Genomic DNA, 22,544 nt, shown 5'->3' with positions numbered 1-22,544 from the left:
ATAACAAGGGAGACCCCACCCCAGCTGACATCGGAGCTTCTCTCCATGTTTGAAGTAAACTTCATACGCAGATTTATTTCAACTTTTGCAACTAGAACGCCAAAAGTAAGATGGCGCTAAGGAAACCGGCAATTGATTCATCACGTAATTAAGAGGCGTTTCCCAAGACTGTGATTTGCCGGGAACTCGGTCACATAAGTAATGGCTGTGATTCCCAAAGTGTATCGCTGAGCTTCTCTTTCGAACACCAGGACTTTATCAGCGTGGACGTTTGAGTCGGTTATTTGCTGTCAAACATTTCTCCTCTCTCGGAAACGCCATCAATCTTTTGTCTCAAAGGAAAGAGGAAAATGGACTGGCACCTCACCTCGGAAACCTTTTGATTAGCCACCCCCCCGAACCCCCCCCCCCCCCCCCCCACGATCCCACGTGAGCTCACGCCAGCCAAACCTCATGACGGACAAGTCATTAAAGTGTAAAAGGACTTGCCCACTCGGCACTGCTTCCCTCTTCCTTCGCCACCAACATTCCTCTCGCCGGCGCTCTTGATTAATTTCCACAAAACTTGTTTATCATCCGCTGGCGGCTTTCACCTGAGGAGACCAGCACCATAAATCCTTTTCAATCCCGCAGAGCTGATTTTGCTTTCACTCGAAAATGGGCACAAATTATTCATTGGGCTTTTTGTCTTCCACTTTGGCGCGGAGAAGAGGGACACCGTAGTAAGTTGCCTCCCCCTTGCCGCTATGCACCCCCCCCACTAAGAAACGTGAACGCATACTTCTAATGAATGTATGGCACTGATGTTGCCGACAAGTCTCGCATTTGCACAATTCAACAAGTCTGAAAAACAGGAAAAAGAAAGCTGTTCTTATTTCATCTATGAATTATTATTTCATCTTTAATCGCCGTCTCCCAAAAAAAAAAAATCCAAACCAAAGAAGATAGATAAGTAGATAATAAGAGCAGATGAAATAAGAATGAATACACATGAGTATTTAGATAGAAATAAGATGGAGTGATTGAAGATAAATAAACGCATGGGAGTGAAATCAATCATGAGGAAAAAATAAAATAAAGCAATAAAAATGAGTAATACAGATAAATACCACTTCCACACGAAATGGGAGTTGCAATGTCTTAATGATTTTTCGTTAAAAATAATTTTAACGAAAAATAACCCATCTCTCCTACTTCTTGCTACTCTCTTAACACGTTGTTGTGATTATGAGGACTCTGGAAGAGTCAGAGTCTGGAATTGACCTCATGTGTCGGAGCGCCAATATCGGAGATTTGGGATGCAGGCTGATTATAATCACATTTTTTTTAATTATACCTTTTGAGTGTTAAGTTGTTGTGTGATGAGTTTAGTGTTCTTTGTAAGAACACTAACACATTCCAAAAACATGCTAGGTTAATTAGCCACTCCAAATTGTCCATAGGTATGAATGTGAGTGTGAATGGTTGTTTGTCTATATGTGCCCTGTGATTGGCTGGCCACCAGTCCAGGGTGTGCCCCGCCTCTCTCTCTCGCCCGAAGACAGCTGGGATAGGCTCCAGCATCCCCCGCGACCCTCGTGAGGATAAGCGGTAGAAAATGAATGAATGATTCGGTTGAGCTGGTTTCATAATTATACCTTTTGAGTGTTAAGTTGGTGTGTGATGAGTTTAGTGTTCTTTGTAAGAACACTAACACATTCCAAAAACATGCTAGGTTAATTAGCCACTCCAAATTGTCCATAGGTATGAATGTGAGTGTGAATGGTTGTTTGTCTATATGTTTGTCTGTATATGAAGCTTTGCTTCTTCCTGCTCCTTTTCAGACGTGAATGTAACATAGTATGCATGTCCGAAATAAATGAAGAAGGAAAGAAAGAAAATAATCCCCACTTTTGTGATGTGCCTCCTCAGTAATGTGCTGGATGAGGTTTGAGGTTTGACCTCCAACCCCTGCCAAATGGAGCCATCAGCGCAACTTGGATTTATGGCCCACGTTTGCATAAAACAAGATCATTAAAATATAATTATCAGGCATGGAAAGATATTTTTGAAGCGATCCAATTTGAGTCACGCATTGCAACACCGGGCAGTAAATATTTAGTCAAATTCAAGTTCCGGCAGTTTTACAGTCTAGGAACGTTATGCGCATGAGTGCAGCTTTGCTTCGTCTCCCGGAAAGAAAAACAGTCGCTGTTACTCTAAAGAGACACTTTAGTCCCGCCATGCCGACTGTAAACTGTGTCATCCATCTGGCCGCTCCTCCCCCCTTATCGACCCCCTGTCCCAAACAGCGTGAAATATGCCGCCACTAATTACAATTATTAATTGGAAAAAGGAAATCAATGGCTCTGAATTAAACACAAGTGTGCATGTAGGTTTATGGGTCAATCGCGTCGTCATCGCTCAACTTTAGCCATGAGGATTAGCCATCCATCCATCCATCCATCCAACTGACCCTAACCATGAGGATTAGCCATCCATCCATCCATCCATCCATCCAACTGACCCTAACCATGAGGATTAGCCATCCATCCATCCATCCATCCATCCATCCATCCAACTGACCCTAACCATGAGGATTAGCCATCCATCCATCCATCCATCCATCCAACTGACCCTAACCATGAGGATTATGTAGGTCTGTAAAATGAATATTATCCAGTATTGTTGTGTGATCTTAGCTTGTTGCGTAACCATGACAGCGACTGTTATTATTCATTCATTCATTCATTTTCTACCGCTTTTCCTATCCCAGCTGTCTTTGGGACGGGCGAGAGGCGGGGTACACCCTGGACTGGTGGCCAGCCAATCACAGGGCACATATAGACAAACAACCATTCACACTCACATTCATAACGCTAACCACGTTCCACCATGCGATTTAGTATGATTCCTTATTTATAAATAGAATATTTTCATAGTTAAACCTGAACATTATTAGAGACCAGAAGGCATGAAATAACACCCCAAATTATTCAAAAAAGTGGACATAATAGGAGTGGCTAATTAACCTAGCATGTTTTTGGAATGTGGGAGGAAACCGGAGTACCCGGAGAAAACCCACGCATGCACGGGGAGAACATGCAAACTCCACACAGAGATGGCCGAGAGTGGAATCGAACCCTGGTCTCCTAGCTGTGAGGTCTGCGCGCTAACCACTCGCCCGCCGTGCCGCCCCGACTGTTATTATATTACATTAATTTTTTTTTTATGTGATTTTTTTTTTTTTTACGGAAGCGGCATTATCGCTTTGTTTGGAATAAATAATAATAGGGTGGTGTTTAATAATGTATATTATTCGGGCCTGCGCTCGCAGTAAAAGCAAAACAATATACACAATAACAATAACACGGCGTGTGTTTATTACTAAAGGTGTCGTGTCTCATGGACCCTCTCAGTTAGCTTTGCCTCGGCGCCAACATTTTGACAAAGATGTCACATAATTAAAAATGAATGGAAGAAGCTAGAGGCTGTACGGGTACAGTGGGGTGTGTGTGTGTGTGTGTGTGTGTGTGTGTGTGTGTGTGTGTGTGTGTGTGTGTGTGTATTTTGATTGGATTGTTCACTGGTGGTTGGCGGACGTTGAGTGTGAGCTGAGACTGATTTAATTGGATGAGAGTGAAATGTTAAAAGCGATCTGTTTTTTTTTTTTTTTTTTACATTATGGGATTTTTCAGGTTAATATTTTTCAACAGTACACAATATGCAACAAATACATTTGGCCAGAAATATTTCAATATTGAACAAATATCTACTATACTCTTTATTGCTCTCTGGTTCTACCATATCTTACTTATTGTGTGGAAATATGGGCTAATAACTATAAAAGCTATCTTCACTCGCTAAATGTATTGCAAAAAAAGGCCAGTAAGGATAATTCGTAATGCCGCCTACAGAGAACATACTAACTCCTTATTTCTAAAAATGACAAATACTTCAACTTGCTGATATAGTTCATCTTCAAACAGCTAAAATAATGCGTAAGGCTAAAAAGAACCAATTAGCTAAAAATGTCATCCAATACTTCTCTACAAGAGAGGAGAAATATGATCTAACATGATGTCAGCTGGTCCTTTTGTGGCAGGGCTGAAATGCAGTGGAATTAAGTTAATTTGACAAAGAGTCAACGGCCATTAATGTCATCCATCTCCAGAACATTCTGGAATATATAAAATGATACTGGGGTGGAAGACTTTGACATTTAATATTTGCGTCATTCCCTAAACTTTGCGCACGGGAACAGTACGTGAATTATAGGATAGTGGGAATGATATCATTGGTATTCCGGAGCGGGGAGGCGGACTTCATTCATGATGGATTTTATTCATAGTCTTATTTCTTCCTGGACGTTTTAGTTGAGTTAATGAGTCCACACACAATGTGTGATAGTTGTTGACTGACCCAGTCACGTAACAAAACACTTTCTTTGTACTGTACAACTATTTACCCGACACAAAGAGAAATTATGCAAATATAAAATACCTCATTAGCCACTATCAGGTGGCAGTCGTTTGGTTGAGTAGGTACCCCCCCCCCCCCCCCCCCCGGCCATTTCTACTGGCAAAATATTCGTCCAATCATGGGGCATATAATATAGACCAGGGGTCTCAAACACGCGGCCCGCGGGCCAAATGTGGCCCGCAGGACACCAGTTTGAGGCCCCCGCCTTGATATGAAAGTTTAATGTTACATGTTAATGTTACCTTTGATTCATGTTCATGTTAAAGGTTAAATAACTGTTAATAGTTATCCTCCCTATCCGTGTGGAAGTGGTAAGTTTTTGGCTATTTAAGTTTCAAGGAAATAACTTTGATGCGGCCCAGTCTCACCCAGACCCTAGCTCCAGTGGCCCCCAGGTAAATTGAGTTTGAGACCCCTGAGATAGACGATATAGGACGGGACTAGAAAGCTGCTTGATTCATTGCCTTTAGAATGAATGAGTGGGGAAGCACACGGTTTGAATCCCTTCACTTCAAGTCTCTATGCTAATGGGAATGAATCGTGTTGAGGCGTTTTTTGTCAACATGCTGAACAAATTAGGAACACGTGGAATAACCCGCGGGCGGCCTGGAGCTGTGTCGCAGACACCGCCACAGAAATAATGGCCTCCACAATGTTGTTGTTTTTTGTTCTTGTTGGGCCCAGATGGAAGACCTCCTCCACTACTGACAAAACCAAACGTATTCCTTCCCGAGTTAGCCCTTGTCAGAGTGTATTATTCTAGTCTTAATTTAGTGCACCAAGTGGTGCTTTGTACCAGCAGTGAGCTCCTCCTGATCAAAGTCATTAGTCTCCTGATTTGGACTCTTTGCTCCTGAATAATTGAGACTGTGGAAGGATAAAGGATTTGACGATGCTGAGTTAAGAGTAAGAGAGAAAAGTCCCCGCTCTGAAGATGATTAAAAACAAAGCTCGGACGAGAAAAACCAGGAGAACCCTGCTTGATTTCTTGTTGATGAAACATCCGATATGATCCATTCTTGGATCTTCTGTCCGCCATTGTTGGAAGTCGTGAAGGTTAGCCTGCGGTGTGGTACCTGATAGATGATGTCATGTACTATAAAACCTTCCATTGTTAGTACGCATTGTCCTCTCGGGTCTACTGATTTATAGCAGCTATTCCATACACATTTGGGATGCAGACCTCACAGCTCCGAGACCCGAGTTCAATTCCACCCTCGGCCAACTCTATGTGGTAATTGGTGACTCCTATTATGTCCACTTTTTTGGATAATTTGTAGTGTCAATGTGACAACTATAGGGGTGTTATTTCATGCCTTCGGGTCTCTAATAATGTTTAGGTTTAACTATGAAAATATTCTATTTATAATTAAGGAATCATACTAAATCGCATGGTGGAACGTGTTTAGCGCGGAGGCCATGTAGCTAGGAGACCCGGGTTCGATTCCCCCGCTCGGGCATCTCTGTGTGGTAATTGGTGACTCCTATTATGTCCACTTTTTTGGATAATTTGTAGTGTCAATGTGACTATAGGGGTGTTATTTCATGCCTTCGGGTCTCTAATAATGTTTAGGTTTAACTATGAAAATGTTCTATTTATAATTAAGGAATCATACTAATTGCATGGTGGAACGTGGTTAGCGCGCAGGCCACGTAGCTAGGAACCCGGGTTTGATTCCCCCGCTCGGGCATCTCTGTGCGGAGTTTGCATGTTTATACCCGGTTTTCTCCGGGTACTCCGTTTTTCTCCGACATTCCAAAAACATGCTAGGTTAATTAGCCACTCCAAATTGTCCATAGGTATGAATGTGAGTGTGAATGGTTGTTTGTCTATACGTGCCCTGGGATTGGCTGGCCACCCGCCTCCCGCGACCCCGGTGAGGATAAGCGGTAGAAAACGAATGAATTGGTGAATATGATTGAAATGAGGTGAAAGAGAGAAGGTCCATCCAACTTTTATCCAGCTCGTCAGCCAAAAAGCACCAAGATAACATCGAGATGTCGTTTTTAATTAAAGGTTCGTTACATCACCGTCGTCAATGATTATCAATGGTGATTTCACTTGAAACAGAAAAGCACATTTGATGCAGTTAATTAAAATGAAAGCTTACTCAGGTATGCAAATCTTATTGCAGACTCAAACCTGGTAGGTGCTGATAGTCGCAGTACTTTAGCATTCATGTAACGTAACATGAGCGCATAACATTACCATTAGGGATGTCCTCGTGGTAATAATTATCATTAGAAAATACAATATTGGTTGATATGTTTTTTCTGATGATTAAAATGCTGTATCCAACACATATGTGTTCATTCCACCACAGCAGATATGTCATCTTGCACATTTCGGTATCAGAAATTGAGCAATTGGACAATATCGTTTTTTGGTAAAAAAGGCAATATCAGACAAAAAAAAAATCTAAAAATAGATTATTATACGGCTATTAACCATATAATATACTGTATATGTAAGGCAGGGGTGATATAAATTTTGACGCATGGGTAGCATTGAGTTAACAAAATAGTCCAGGGGGGGGCCACAACATATATATATAACACACACGCACACACACACATTTGAATGTATTCTACATACTATATCTGAGTGTAGAGGTGACAATGGGGGTGTTAGTTTATGTCTAGAGGACTCTAATAATAATGTAAAAAAAAATCTGCACATTTTACTTAAATAATTAATAAATAAATAATGAATAAATACAATAAAATAAATTAATAATAATTAATAAAGTAATTTAAAATAATAATAAAATAAAAAGCATTGATAAAAATGTTTTAGCCTACATAATAAATATATATTTAACAATAATAAATTCAAATGAAAAGAAAATACGTATGTAACATTCAAAACTATGATTAGAAACACCAACGAGCGTCCATGTTGCCTCACACGCTGCTCTTTGTGTCTCCAGCCTGTGAAAGTGACTTCTGGGGCCCCCACTGCACCAATCGCTGTCAGTGCCGGAACGGGGCCAAGTGTAACCCGATCACCGGAGCCTGTGTCTGCACCGATGGCTACCAGGGATGGCGCTGCGAGGAGCCGTGCCAGCCCGACCTCTACGGCAAGGACTGCCTGCTCCAGTGCCAGTGCCTCAACGGTGCAACTTGCCACCATGAAACTGGCAAGTGCCTCTGTGCACCCGGATACACGGGGGCCTTGTGAGTGCTCCATCATTGTTGCTCTTTACTACTTGATATCTTTATTATATGTCCAATTAGAAAAGGGGTTGGCAAAATGCGGCCTGTGGGCCACATCAGGTCCACCAAGTATCTTGATCTGGCCCGCCGGGGCATTTCCACATTCCTTTTATGTCAAACCTTCACCATGGAAAGTGTAGCTAGCAACACGATGTGCGGCGCTATTGTGGGATGCTTGCAGTGAACATGAACACACACACGGCACATTCAAAATGCCTACCCACATCCCAATACCTACAAAACACCCATATGTTCTGGCCGCAAGGCATGCTGGGTAGCTTACGGTACTTTTTTTTTTTTTTTTTTAGCCAACATTTTGCTGTGTTTGGAGGAGCAAACATACTCATTCATTCATTCATTTTCTACCGCTTAGCCTCATGGGGGGGGGGGGGGGGGGGCTGCTGGAACCTATCCCAGCTGTCTTCGGTCCAATCGCAGGGCATATATATTTATTATGTAGGCTAAAACATTTTTATTAATGCTTTTTATTGTATATTTCTGAAAATTGTTATTTTAAATTAAATTATTAATTATGATTATTTAATTAATTAATTAATTTATTAATTATTTTAGTAAAATGTACAGGTTTTTTTTTACATTATTATTATTAGAGCCCTCTAGATATAAACTAACACCCCCATTTGTCACCTGTACACTCAGGTTACCCGATATACGTAGAATACATTCATTTTCTACCGCTTAACGAGGGTCGCTGGGGTGCTGGAGCCTATCCCAGCCGTCTTCGGGCGAGAGGCGGGGTACACCCTGGACTGGTGGCCAGCCAATCCCAGGGCACATATAGACAAACAACCATTCACACTCACATTCATACCTATGGACAATTATCCTAGCATGTTTTTGGAATGTGGGAGGTAGGTGAATGTGTTTATGACATGCAAATGCGAGCCTTTCCTTCCTTTCTTTCCCTCCAGCTGCGAGGATCCATGTCCGCCAGGAAAACACGGCTCCCTGTGCGAACAACGTTGCCCCTGTCAGAACGGAGGATCGTGCCATCATGTGACCGGGGAATGTTCCTGCCTTGCCGGATGGGTGGTATGACCGCACTTTGCATGCCCCCGTTCACGCCGAATCCTTCAATAAGGTACAAACTCCTGCCCTCCGACACTCTTAGGGTCCCGTGTGCGCACAGCCGTGTCGCTTTGGCTCCTTCGGCATCAATTGCTCCCAGGAGTGCACGTGTCGCAATGGAGGACTGTGTGACCACATCAGCGGTCAGTGCCAATGCAACGCTGGCTACATCGGAGAGAGGTAAGGGACATTTGGAGAGGAAATGATGATGTTAAAGGCTCTTATTGTGTTTATTTAAGAATACTTTATGAAAAAATATGTCTAATTGAGATGCTTTTTATGTTTTTCACTGTAACAGTGGTACATGCATGCTGCATTTTACCTGCATTATCACGTATTTATCAATTCTTACTGACTTCAGGTGAATCACATGTGTTTTCTTAGGAAAAAAAAAATATATATATTAAAATATTCATTATATATAATGAATATATAATATTCATTCATTTTTTACCGCTTTTCCTCATGAGGGTCGCGGGGGTGCTGGAGCCTATTCCAGCTGTCTTCAGGCGAGAGGCGGGGTACACAAATTTCTATGTTTTCCAAAGAAAAATTTTTTTTTTTAATGCATTTCACAAACAATTTTATCAAAACAATTAAAATGAATCAGATGATTTTCAAAGAACAATCTACATTTTTGCATCGAGGCCTACTGTATCAATCAGCTGGTATGGCTGCTAATCCAACTTCATCATTTTATAAGGCTAATAGATGATTAGAAAAGCCATGTAAAAATCTAAACTAAAACTAAAATCTCTAACCATGCTGTTAACTACGCCCTTCAGAGAGCAGCACAAACTGGGTCTAACAAGGACAGAAAAACGCTGCACAAATATCTGCGAGTGTGGTGGTCGTCACCTGGCAGCTGCACTAAATTGTAGCCGTCAAAAACACCAGCGTCAGTATCAAGAGTGAAGCGGCGTCTTCAGGATGCCGGACTTCATGGCAGGATTCCCGAGAAAAAGCCATATTTCAAACTGGCCAAAAAAAAAATGTCCCCCGCTGGAGGCATTATGTCTCACAGCTGGTCTGGGAACACCTTGGTGTCCTCCCGGTGGAGCTGGAGGAGGTGGCCGGGGACCGGGAAGTCTGGGCTTCTCTTCTGAGACTGCCGCCCCCGTGACCCGGACCCGGATAAGCGGAGGAAGACGGATGGATGGATGCTTCTGTATGAACATCTCCCTCTCTTTTTGTCCCTCGGTATTCCCAAATGACATCCATTTATTTCAGGCCCGGAGAGGTAAATTAACCCACACCCAATAATTCCCAGATTGAGTCCTCGTCCTAATAGAATTAGAGAAGATAAGAGTCTGGAGGAAGTCTACGTGATTTGAACATGATACAAAATTAAGACCATTTAATTGAGTGATTTGTCATGTTCCGAGTGGAGAGATGTTAGCTCAATTCCGTTAATGAGAAAGATGTCTCCCCTGGTGAGCCACCTGATCAGTGACAGGTTTACGGGCCGCCGTGTCGCGATATTTTACTAAATATAATATTCCTACATTAGCACGTTTTAACAATACATCCATTTTCCTCCGCTTATCCGGATTCAGTCTCAGTCGGGACACCCAGAGATCGACATTTTCAACGGTCCGGTACAACGACCGCATTATTATTTCCTGCCTTGGTTAGAGTCCGGGTTTATGATGCTAACCAAGGTTCCACTGAACAAGTAAGCATAGTAAGTAACTGAAACTTTTTTTTTATGACAAGTTACTATCTATAAAATGTATTTTGTGTTAATATTTTTGGGTGTCAGATTAATTTTATTTATATTATTTCCTGCCTTGGTTAGAGTCCGGGTTAATGATGCTAACCAAGGTTCCACTGAACAAGTAAGCATTGTAAGTAACTGAAACTTTTTTTTTTATGACAAGTTACTATCTATAAATTTTATTTTGTGTTAATATTTTGGGGTTTCAGATTAATTTTATTTATATTATTTCCTGCCTTGGTTAGAGTCCGGGTTAATGATGCTAACCAAGGTTCCACTGAACAAGTAAGCATAGTAAGTAACTGAAACTTTTTTTTTATGACAAGTTACTATCTATAAAATGTATTTTGTGTTAATATTTTTGGGTGTCAGATTAATTTTATTTATATTATTTCCTGCCTTGGTTAGAGTCCGGGTTAATGATGCTAACCAAGGTTCCACTGAACAAGTAAGCATAGTAAGTAACTGAAACTTTAATGTATTTTGTGTTAATATTTTTGGGTGTCAGATTAATTTTATTTATATTATTTCCTGCCTTGGTTAGAGTCCGGGTTAATGATGCTAACCAAGGTTCCACTGAACAAGTAAGCATAGTAAGTAACTGAAACTTTAATGTAGTTTGTGTTAATATTTTTGGGTGTCAGATTAATTTTATTTATATTATTTCCTGCCTTGGTTAGAGTCCGGGTTAATGATGCTAACCAAGGTTCCACTGAACAAGTAAGCATTGTAAGTAACTGAAACTTTAATGTATTTTGTGTTAATATTTTTGGGTGTCAGATTAATTTTATTTATATTATTTCCTGCCTTGGTTAGAGTCCGGGTTAATGATGCTAACCAAGGTTCCACTGAACAAGTAAGCATTGTAAGTAACTGAAACTTTAATGTATTTTGTGTTAATATTTTTGGGTGTCAGATTAATTTTATTTATATTATTTCCTGCCTTGGTTAGAGTCCGGGTTAATGATGCTAACCAAGGTTCCACTGAACAAGTAAGCATAGTAAGTAACTGAAACTTTTTTTTTTTAATGACAAGGAGTGTAGTGCATCAACTGTGACTTACCCACGACTTCCAACCGTGAGCTGAGTACTGGACGGATTTTTGGTGATGAGGAAATTAGTTCCGGTTAGTCGGTGGGGCCATTTCGCTTGGCGTTTCGTTCTCTCCCGTCGTATCACATCAGGAGGCATGGGATATGGATGAACCGATTATTTGGATTTCCAGTATTTCCTATGTGGAAAAATGCCTTGGTTTTCATGTTTCGGTTTTCATATCATCTTCTCGAACTGATTAATGACGCCAAGTGCGGTTTTGTACTGTCGCTGCACTGAAACATTAACGTCTGTCTGTGACTATTCTCTTTGCATAAAACCCACGACGCCCGCAGGTGCCAGGATGAATGCCCACTTGGTACGTACGGACCACAGTGCGCTCATAAGTGTGACTGCCAGAACGGAGCCAAGTGCTATCACATCAATGGTGCCTGTCTTTGCAACGAGGGCTTCAAGGGCCCCAGCTGCCAGGACCGTTTCTGTCCGACCGGCTTGTACGGACTCTTTTGTGACCAAGACTGCCCCTGCAAAACTGCAAACACTCTCAGGTGGGCAAAAAGTTCCAATATACAGTACGTGAACATACATATGTACACAATATACAGTATATGTTTAGCTTGCTCAGTATCTCACTATGGTATAAACATGCAGACTCCACACAGAGATGGCCGATGGTGGGATTGAACTCGGGTCTCTTAGCTGTGAGGCCTGCGCGCTAACCACTCCACTCTAGCCTAGTCAAGTATGTACTTTGTAAAATAAATTACCCGCAAAAAATTCGACTTATACTCCAGAGCGACTTATAGTCCAGAAAATACGGTATACTAGACTTTATACAGAAATCCTCCCGCATAAATGATTAGGTAACCGTAAGGCCTTCTCAAAAATTCAGGTTCATGTGGCTAAAATGTGTCACATCATGTGGGTTTTTGGGAACGTTCCCATTGGTCAGCACATGGGAATTAGGACGTCCATGAAGGGAGCACACCATCTGCATCCTACATTTGGAACTCTGTCATGGAGCTTACCAAGTGTGTTGGAGGCCGTCGCTGGGCTGCCATTGCAGCAACTGGAGTGTCCTGAAACGGAACTGCTGTCTCTCAAGACAATCCCGTTGTTGGCGCCGACGCCTGCCAAACAGATCAGTCAACTCCAGGCTCTGCCAGCGCACACGTTCCTAGTGGGAAGGTGATGTTGGAACCGGAGTTTGGTGCTTGTGCACGTGCATACATTTATACATTTGGATAAGACGGAAGGAAGTAGAAAAAGAAAGCATCTTTTTTCCAATCATGGCTCCCTAATGAATGCCTGGTTCAAGGGGGGTTCGGTCAATTCGGTCATTCTGTGGGCGGATGGGAGAAGTATGTTTGGGAATGCTGATGATGCATTTTCAGCGGCGACATGGGAGCGTCCCTGATTGGTCGGTACTGCGATACTTCACTTGTTCCTCAGCGAAGCAGGGTTACCAACAGTAAGAAACCTAACATTGTATAAGGATAATAAACGCGTCAACTGGTGTTCACCATTTTGAGGGGGGTTGTTCCAGAAAGAACGGAAGCCAGATGTACGTACTTTGATTAAATCCAGAATTCAGTCAGGAATAGGATGTCAGACAAGTAAAAAAACGAATCAAATTAGCAGGACGACGACGCCTACTCTGAATGTTTTACATCAGAGACACTAGTTTGAGGCCCCCGCCTTGATATGAAAGTTTAATGTTAGTGCGGCCCGCGCAAGTTTGATACGGATGCTGTATGGTATCATGTACCCAGAAAAAATTATTACCTTTGATTCATGTTCATGTTAAAGGTTAAATAACTGTTAATAGTTATCCTCCCTATCCGTGTGGAAGTGGTAAGTTTTTGGCTTTTTTTAAGTTGAAAGGAAATAACTTGGAGGCTACCGTCTAGGTCGCTAGCTCTCTAGTTTGCAAGTTAGCATGTGTCTCAAGACCCTGCAGTTGCAAAAAAATAATTTGTCTACCCAACAACTATATGTGGTTTCTTAATTTTTATTATTTGCCGTTTTGTTATTATTATTATATTTATTTATTTATTACTGATTGATTGATTTTCTTTATTCTTGATTTGTTTATTTATTTTTCATCTTATTTTGTGTAGAAAAATAAAAAGTGAGATATTTGAGAACAGTTTGAATGTTTTATCAGAGCTTTTCTTGTAGAAAATTGGAACCAAAGCAAAGTTTTTGAAATTTTTTAGTTTTTAATAAATGCATTTTTTTTTTTTTTTTTTTTGGAAAACCTGATGCGGCCCAGTCTCACCCAGACCCGAGCTCCAGTGGCCCCCAAGTAAATTGAGTTTGAGACCCCTGTTTTACATCAATAACGCTGCATCAGAAATCACTTGCTCAAGGACACTGACAGAACTGAGAGGCCTTTTTTTTTCAAGGCAATACAAAACTCTATAGACTATAAGTATCCACACATACAGGACTCCTAAAGCCATGAATTCATCAATCAAGACTGAAAATTCATTAGTAGTTCTACTGCTGCGCTTTAGCATCCATTTATGATGATTCTTGTGATATGCTTGCTCCCAGCTGCCACCCTTTGTCAGGAGAATGCTCCTGCGTAGCCGGATGGACGGGCTTATACTGCAACGAGACCTGTCCATCACGTTACTACGGTGACGGCTGTAAGGAAGTCTGCGCCTGTGCCAATGGAGCCGACTGTGACGGCATCACTGGAGCGTGCACGTGTGCACCCGGATATATCGTAAGTAGCGAACACGGACCGGTATGAGGTATTAAGGCTTCTGTATGCTTGGTTAAAGTGACATGATGGTATATTTCCTCCAGGGTGGTTAGGTTGGATTGAGCCTTAATATACAACGGGGGTGTCCAATGGCTGTTTTTAATTGGCCACAAGCACATTGGAAAATTTTCAATTTTTGACAACAAAATCAGCAGTCATTTTTACAAGAATAAAGTCAAAATATTAACAGAAAAAATGAGAGAATTCTATCATAATTTTACAAAAATAACAAAATATCAGGAAAATAAATGTGATTTTATTAACAAAGTTAAAATATTAATAACATTGTGATACACTCAAAAGGTAGGTATAAAATATATACTTATACATAAGTACTGATGTGAGTTAAAAAAATATAAAAATATATATTTTTTATATATTTTCTAGCTATCTTTTGTGTGTTAAGTTGCTGTGTGATGATTTTAGTGTATAGGAATAAGTTGGAGGCATTAAGAATGTATCAAGTCTTTCATTTCCATGTCGCCAACATCTTCAATATTTGTCCAGTAAAAATATACAAGTTGGGAAATTATTTTAAAAAAGCAATAGCAAAAATGGCAAAAAAATGTAATTTTACGTGAATAAAGTAATGTCAATGAAGACTTCTGTATGAGAAGAATAATTTCATTTCAGTAGCATAGAGTTGAAATATTCAAGAATAAAACTGTAAGTTGTAATATTATGAGAAGCAAACAAAATAAAATAAGGTTGTAATTTTTTGGAATGGAATTATTAACAGCAAAAAGTGCAGACCAAAATACATACCTGTACTATATTACAGTATTTTCTGGACTATAAGTCGCTCCGGAGTATAAGTCGCAGGGACAGCCAACCTATGAAAAAAGGTGCGACTTATAGTCCGGAAAATACGGTAATGGGCTTTTGAGATGCAGTTTTTCCTGGGAAACATGCAACATGTAACATTCTTAACATAGCTTTACAAAATATCAAAGGTGGCCTTTGCAAAGTTTGGACACCCCTGGTGTAGAACAAGAAGTGCAGATCCACTCCATTACACCACGGTCTTGGGGCACAGCAAGGGCACGCATGCTACGCTATCTAGTCTGACCTGGGAATTTCTTTGGGTCCCCCAGAAGAATCTGGAGTTGGTTGGTCGGAGAGAACATTAAAGTTACCTCACTTAGCCTGCTAGCACACAACCTTGTTCTTGATAAGCCATGGAAAATGGAATTGAACTGAAGGTGACCCGTCTCTCCCGAACGTGGTTGAAAGTGAGAACGTTTTCCCAGGCATACATTTGGTGAGAATTTTAATGGAGTGACATCTGACATTGTTGAGGTTTTGTCCAGCCGGCTTGAGCGGAAAATCTCTCTGTGTGGCTTAAGTTCACTACATTTAATCAAAGATAAGATATAGAGCGCTTCGTGTTGGGAATCGGTAATGTTCTCTTCAAAACCTGGTACTGTTGCTCTGCCCCTGATCTCTGCACTCAAGATACGGTTGTTACTGGACAACTCTTGAGGTCTTCGCAGAACCCTTCTGTAGTTGTCTGCCTCGGTCAAAGTCTTTTTGGAGCTCCTTCCCCGTATGAGCCCTAGTCCAACTAGCTCTGCTGGTTCTGGGTCTTCTAAGTTGGAATAATGGAATAATAATGCTTATATGAATCCAGTAAATCCTTGCTATGCTGGTGTATCTCGGTGCTCTGGCACCTTGACACTCCCCCGACATCGTTAAGCCAAATGCCAATCTCACTCACGGTGCAACCAATATTCAAATACATGCTAAAGAATACTATCATTTACAACCCACGGGACATACCGGGTAACTTCCTGTTCGGGAAGTAGATTCCTGATACAGGGTCAGGCAAAATGATGTGACACATTTGTAGGTTAAATAAAAGGCAAATAAATCAAAGAAACAAAATATTTTTTTTATTTTGGAAAAGTACATATAATGCCATTCTGTTTCATTATGTTATTAAAAATTAAATCAGTTCTGGCGGCGCGAGATCAGCAAGGTTCACGCGAGGTTCGTTTTCGATGCAGATCCAGTAGCTCTGAAGTCGGGTTGAGTTAAACGATTATTTCTGTAATCGATTAAACTAGTAAATAGTTTTTTTGATGCATGGATTAATCCCTGAAAGTCCCCGATTAGTCCCTGAAAACATAAACCACAAACGCATGCACAGATTAATAAAAATATACATTTATAAATGATCTGCCCATATCAATACAGTCCTTCCTTGCTTCCTTGCTTCCTTCCTTCCTTCCTTGCTTCCTTCCTTGCTTCCTTGCTTCCTTGCTTCCTTCCTTGTTTCCTTGCTTCCTTCCTTGCTTCCTTTGCTTCCTTCCTTGCTTCCTTTGCTTCCTTCCTTGCTTCCTTGCTTCCTTTCTTGCTTCCTTCCTTGCTTCCTTGCTTCCTTCCTTGCTTCCTTGCATGCTTGCTTGCTTTCTTCCTTCCATCCTTGCTTGCTTCCTTCCTTGCTTCCTTGCTTGCTTCCTTGCTTCCTTGCTTCCTTGCTTGCTTCCTTGCTTCCTTGCTTCCTTGCTTCCTTGCTTCCTTCCTTGCTTCCTTGCATGCTTGCTTGCTTTCTTCCTTCCATCCTTGCTTGCTTCCTTCCTTGCTTGCTTCCTTGCTTCCTTGCTTCCTTGCTTCCTTGCTTCTTTGCTTGCTTCCTTCCTTGCTTCCTTGCTTCCTTGCTTCCTTCCTTCCTTGCTTCCTTGCTTCCTTGCTTCCTTGCTTCCTTGCTTCCTTCCTTCCTTGCTTCCTTGCTTGCTTCCTTGCTTCCTTCCTTGCTTCCTTGCTTCCTTCCTTGCTTCCTTCCTTGCTTCCTTCCTTGCTTCCTTCCTTGCTTCCTTCCTTGCTTGCTTCCTTGCTTCCTTGCTTCCTTCCTTGCTTCCTTCCTTGCTTCTTTCCTTGCTTCATTCCTTCCTTGCTTGCTTCCTTCCTTGCTTCCTTGCTTGCTTCCTTCCTTGCTTCACTTTTGGGGGAATGAATTTTTGTAATATCCAAGAATAAACCACCGGCATTCCGGCTCATTCTGCCTCGAGTGTGACTAAGGTATCATCACGGTCGGGTTTGAAACCCGTTAACCACGATAAACGAGGGACAACAATACATACGTATATATGACCGCAGAAGCCTTTATTTGGATACCGGCGTAGTCCGTGTGGTCCACAGTTACATCACGTGTCACTTGTTGCCTGTCATTTGGTAGCACCGTGAGTGGGGTAAGTGTTTGGATTTGTGATGTGTAAACATCAAGCCAATTCAAAACTGACATTTGACTAAAAAAAAAAAAGGTTGTGATAGGTTGCTGAAGCAGGAAGATGCGATGTTCAATTTGTCATGTCTTTAGGGGGACGACTGCTCCATAAGCTGTCCTCCAGGCCTGTACGGAATCAACTGCACGTCGTCATGTTCCTGTCACAACGACATATCCTGCTCACATGTTGATGGATCCTGCGTATGCAGAGAAGGTTATGTTCCACTCAGTGTCTCTGATTGTTGTCGTTGTTTTGTCGTCGTCACATCCTCAGGTAGCTAGACGTTTCAATAACAAGGCTCTGCTATTTTGCAGAAACAATGAATGCTTCATGCTAAAAGGGGGAGGGACAAAAATGGTTTAGTTTCCTGAAAATAGAAACATCCAGGTTTAAATGCAGCAGCAAAATACTAAAGAACCCAATGTGTTTTCCAAGCTCACACACCAAACATGTTACCTAATGGTCAGTCTGCGTCCAGGTTGGCAGGGGGTGGACTGCTCCATTCCGTGCTCCAGTGGAAACTGGGGTCTCAACTGCAATCAGACGTGCCAGTGTACTAATGGAGCAGCCTGTGACCCGGCCAACGGAACCTGCTCCTGCTCCCCTGGCTGGAGAGACGAATTCTGCGACATTCCGTGTCACGTCAGTCCTCTATTTTTCTCTTTGAAATGAGACTCCACCGCTTTGTTTGCCGCTGCATGCCCAGTGGGCGACCACCTCATCCGTGACGCTAATGAGTACAAGTGGTAGAGAAAATGGACGGAGGGATGTTTTATGGCGTGATTTGCTTTTAACTACTTCCATAAATTAGCACGTCTCGGCTTGTTAAAGCTTAAACGACCTTTACGGAATCATAATTTGTGTATAAATAATTTGTGCCCTGACTTATAGGAGGGATCATACGGCTTGGACTGCAACGAGAGATGTGACTGTGCCAATGCTGACGGCTGCGATCCGGTTACCGGATTCTGTCGCTGCGTTGCAGGTTGGACGGGTAAGACATGCAACCACGAAAACCAAAAATTGATTACGATTCTGACAAGAGGACTCGCTCTGTTTGCCGTTGTTCTATGAAGCGTCTAGGTGCTAAACTAATGCACCAGTCAACTCTCTTCTTGTTTGTTTGGAGGCAAGAGACAAGGAAAAACCGACGCATGTGTATGGTAATATATGGAGGCCGGAAAAATGATCCAGTCCGGTTTCATTTATCGTTGGATTATTTATTCGTTCATTTGAATGCTTATCCTCATGAGGGTCGCATGGGTGCTGGAGCCTATCCCAGCTGTCTTCGCACGAGAGGCGGGGTACACCCTGGACTGGTGGCCAGCCAATCACAGGGCACATATAGACAAACAACCATTCACACTGACCTGTTATGTCATTGTATGGTCATATCACCTCGTGCTTTGGTACGTGACAAAAAAATGTTAAAAATTAAAAAAAAAAAAAAATTTTAATAAAAAAAAATTTAGAATGTAAAAAAAAAATTTAAAAATTAAAATAATTAAAAAAAATTAATATAAAAAAATTAAAACAAAAAAACTTAAACGATATTAGAAAAGCAGGAAGTGAACAAATGTAACAGTTAGTGATTGTAAAAGTACCAGATGGAGGGGTAGGATTTAATAAGCTTTGCTTCTTCCTACTCCTTTTGGACATGTGGAACTGGGAACTGATTATGGGATGCACTCAATTGTAATCTGACGCATGTTCAAATGAAGTAAAACCATTACCATTACCATTACATTCATACCTACGGACAATTTGGAGCCGCCAATTAACCTAGCATGTTTTTTGGAATGTGGGAGGAAACCGGAGTACCCGGAGAAAACCCACGTATGCATCGGAAGAACATGCAAACTCCACACACAGATGACCCTGGGTGGAATTTAACTCTGGTCTCCCAGCTGTGAGGCTTGCACTTTAACCACTTTGTCCGCCGTGCGACGGATTATTTATTATTGCAGTTTTTTTTTTTCCCCTGAACAAGAAATGTCATGTCATCTTGTGACAACCCTACTAGATAGGACAGCTGAAGTCTGAGAGGATGACGCAATCTCCAAAGGCTCCCTCTTTTGTGAAGATACAATGGCGGGATGCCAGACGGGCTAACTCCTCTGGTGCAGAAACAGCAAATGATGGTTTGAAAGAGGAATGAGGAAGGCCGTCCCCATCAAAGTTGAGAAAGCCAAGTGCCCTCCAGAAGTATCGGATCGGTGGGGTCAATTCCTTTATTTTGGACTTGACATGAAAAGACCACAAGGACGCGCGACGTGACATGGATCAAGCACGTCTGGTCTCCACCTGTGTCCAACCTCCACTTGGCGACCCCACCTCCGGGTTTTAACGTAACAACGCAGTCCGCTCAACAGGGCAACATCTTTGCCCCCGATGTGCGCCTCAAAGACAGTTTCTTAATTGAGTTTTAATGGCCGCCGACGCCTCACTCTCAAATTCTCTCATATTCGGCGTCAAAGGAAGTTTCTAATGAGCTGCTGATATGCCAAGCTACAGAGGGGGAGATGAAGAAAGACTCTATTTGCACACTCTTCCTGTCTTGTCCTGCTCCGTGCGTGTGTGCATAAATATGAATTCATCTACTGTGAGTCTCTTGGGCACGGCAGCCTCCAGACTGTCCCCCCGTGAGCAGTGATGGCTCTGATCCATTCTTTAGACGCTTCTCAGGACCCACCAATGTAAGGCTGATGAAAGACAGAGACACTTGAGCCAATGATTAAAGGCCAAAAAGGCTTAGGACACCAGGAATTTCAGCTTTGCCACAAATGGGATGGTATATCTGAATATATTATATCTGACATACATAAGTATCCACTTCAGGAAGTACTACGTGAAACTGATAAAACATAAATGTCTGATAAACAAATGGCATCAGAGTCACGCTGCAGAAATGACAAATATTTCACTTTTACGTCTCACAGCAACGCACGGCGGGAGAGTGGTCAGCATGCAGGCCTCACAGCTAGGAGACTCAAGTTCGATTCCACCCTCGGCCATCTCTGTGTTTGCATGTTCTCCCCGTGCATGCGTGGGTTTACTCCGGGTACTCCGGTTTCCTTACATTATGTTTTTATATTATATTTTTAATATTGGTTGTGCGGTGGAGGAGTGGTTAACGTGCAGGCCACACAGCTTGGAGACCAGGGTTCGATTCCACCCTCGGGCCATCTCTGTGTGGAGTTTGCATGTTCTCCCCGTGCATGCGTGGGTTTACTCCGGGTACTCCGGTTTCCTCCCACATTATATTGGTTGTACGGCGGTCGAGTGGTTAGCGTGCAGGCCACACAGCTCGGAGACCAGGGTTCGATTCCACCCTCGGGCCATCTCTGTGTGGAGTTTGCATGTTCTTCCCTGTGCATCCGTTGGTTTTCTCCGGGTACTCCGGTTTCCTCCCACATTCCAAAAACATGCTAGGTTAATTAGCGACTCCAAATTGTCCATAGGTATGAATGTGAGTGTGAATGGTTGTTTGTCTATATGTGCCCTGTGATTGGCCGACCACCAGTCCAGCTCTATTAAATGATATCACGTGAAAACAGAAGACTTCAAACCAAAATATGTGCAAATGTGTCACGATTCTACCAGTAAAGAGGTTTGACTATATTTGTATATCGCTCACATCCTTGTGGGTTTTATCTCTCCTTCACACATTTGTACTCCTCTTTGTTTCTGATTAGGTGCAGAAAATGTCGTCCTTCCTCATATCTTTAGTGCCGCGTTGGAGAATCAGAATCAGAATGATGCGTGATCCTAATGTGCATAGAATAACAGAATAAATGATAAAAAAGAAATGATCCCGTAAAAGCCGAGTATTGTCATGACGGGTGCATGTGGAAGCTGCCGTTTCAATGTCAAACCTTGCGCCGTGCGTGTTCCCCCCCCCCCCCCCCCCCCCCCCACAGGCGTCCATTGTGACAGCGTGTGCGATGACGGACGTTGGGGACCTAACTGTTCATACGGCTGCACTTGCGTGAATGGAGGCTCGTGCTCCCCGGAGGACGGCACGTGCGTGTGCGCTCCCGGCTACCGTGGCACCAGCTGCAAACGAAGTAAGAAATCTGACTTTACTGCTGTTGACGCAGGCCGCCGACAAATGACTGAATTCCAGCACTGAGCCTGGCTTCCCCGGGAAATTCAAACATACTCGGATTTACTTGGCATAATTCTACCTCAAATAAAAGTACAGCGGATCTCCGCATATTTGTGACTTAGAAGTGATGGTTTTATTGATTTTCCCTCAGAAAATAGGCTGATTTCTTCCCGCCTCATTCACTCTAAGTTGGTAGTAATTTATAAATACATGATAATATACAGTAAATCAAATGTACAATATATATATGCACCGCTGGTAAAAATGGCCACAATGTTTCACTGATAATGTTTTTTTTGTCAAGCCCTAAAATTTTGAAATTTGCACCATTGTTGATGCCAAACTTATATGTAATGATCTGGCACCATTGTTAATGCCAAATGTATATGTAACAATCTGGCACCATTTTTAATGCCAAACATATATGTAACAATCTGGCACCATTTTTAATGCCAAACATATATGTAACAATCTGGCACCATTGTTAATGCTAAACTTATGTATATGTGACGATCTGGCACCATTGTTGATGCCAAACCTATATGTAACGATCTGGCACCATTGTTGATGTCAAACTTATATGTAACGATCTGGCACCATTGTTGATGCCAAACTTATATGCAACGATCTGGCACCATTGTTGATGCCAAACTTATATGTAACGATCTGGCACCATTGTTGATGCCAAACTTATATGCAACGATCTGGCACCATTGTTGATGCCAAACTTATATGTAACGATCTGGCACCATTGTTGATATAAAAGCCAAATTTATATGTAACGATCTGGCACCATTGTTGATGTCAAACTTATATGTAACGATCTGGCACCATTGTTGATATAAAAGCCAAATTTATATGTAACGATCTGCCACCATTGTTGATGCCAAACTTATATGT

At 42.0% G+C, this 22,544-nt stretch overlaps 1 protein-coding gene across 3 annotated transcripts in view; it reads left to right on the top strand.

Moving 5' to 3' along the window:
* LOC131132286 (multiple epidermal growth factor-like domains protein 11) overlaps window positions 1-22,544 on the top strand; it is a 74,818-nt gene that overhangs the window by 37,932 nt on the left and 14,342 nt on the right. For all 3 annotated transcript variants that reach the window (XM_078793406.1, XM_078793401.1, XM_078793396.1), the window contains exons 6-14: window positions 7,392-7,638; window positions 8,610-8,730; window positions 8,810-8,946; window positions 11,872-12,084; window positions 14,096-14,270; window positions 17,629-17,749; window positions 18,015-18,178; window positions 18,428-18,530; window positions 21,457-21,603. In XM_078793406.1, the coding sequence (XP_078649532.1) occupies window positions 7,392-7,638; window positions 8,610-8,730; window positions 8,810-8,946; window positions 11,872-12,084; window positions 14,096-14,270; window positions 17,629-17,749; window positions 18,015-18,178; window positions 18,428-18,530; window positions 21,457-21,603 (1,428 nt within the window). The remainder of the gene's footprint in view (window positions 1-7,391; window positions 7,639-8,609; window positions 8,731-8,809; window positions 8,947-11,871; window positions 12,085-14,095; window positions 14,271-17,628; window positions 17,750-18,014; window positions 18,179-18,427; window positions 18,531-21,456; window positions 21,604-22,544) is intronic.

This window comes from Doryrhamphus excisus, linkage group LG1 (assembly GCF_037039965.1).
Source record: "Doryrhamphus excisus strain RoL-2023G ecotype Guam linkage group LG1, RoL_Dexc_Guam_v1.1, whole genome shotgun sequence".
NCBI classification, from domain to species: Eukaryota; Metazoa; Chordata; class Actinopteri; order Syngnathiformes; family Syngnathidae; genus Doryrhamphus; species Doryrhamphus excisus.
The sequence above is the reverse complement of the archived record's forward strand: the minus strand, read 5'-3'. Positions and strand labels throughout refer to the sequence as shown.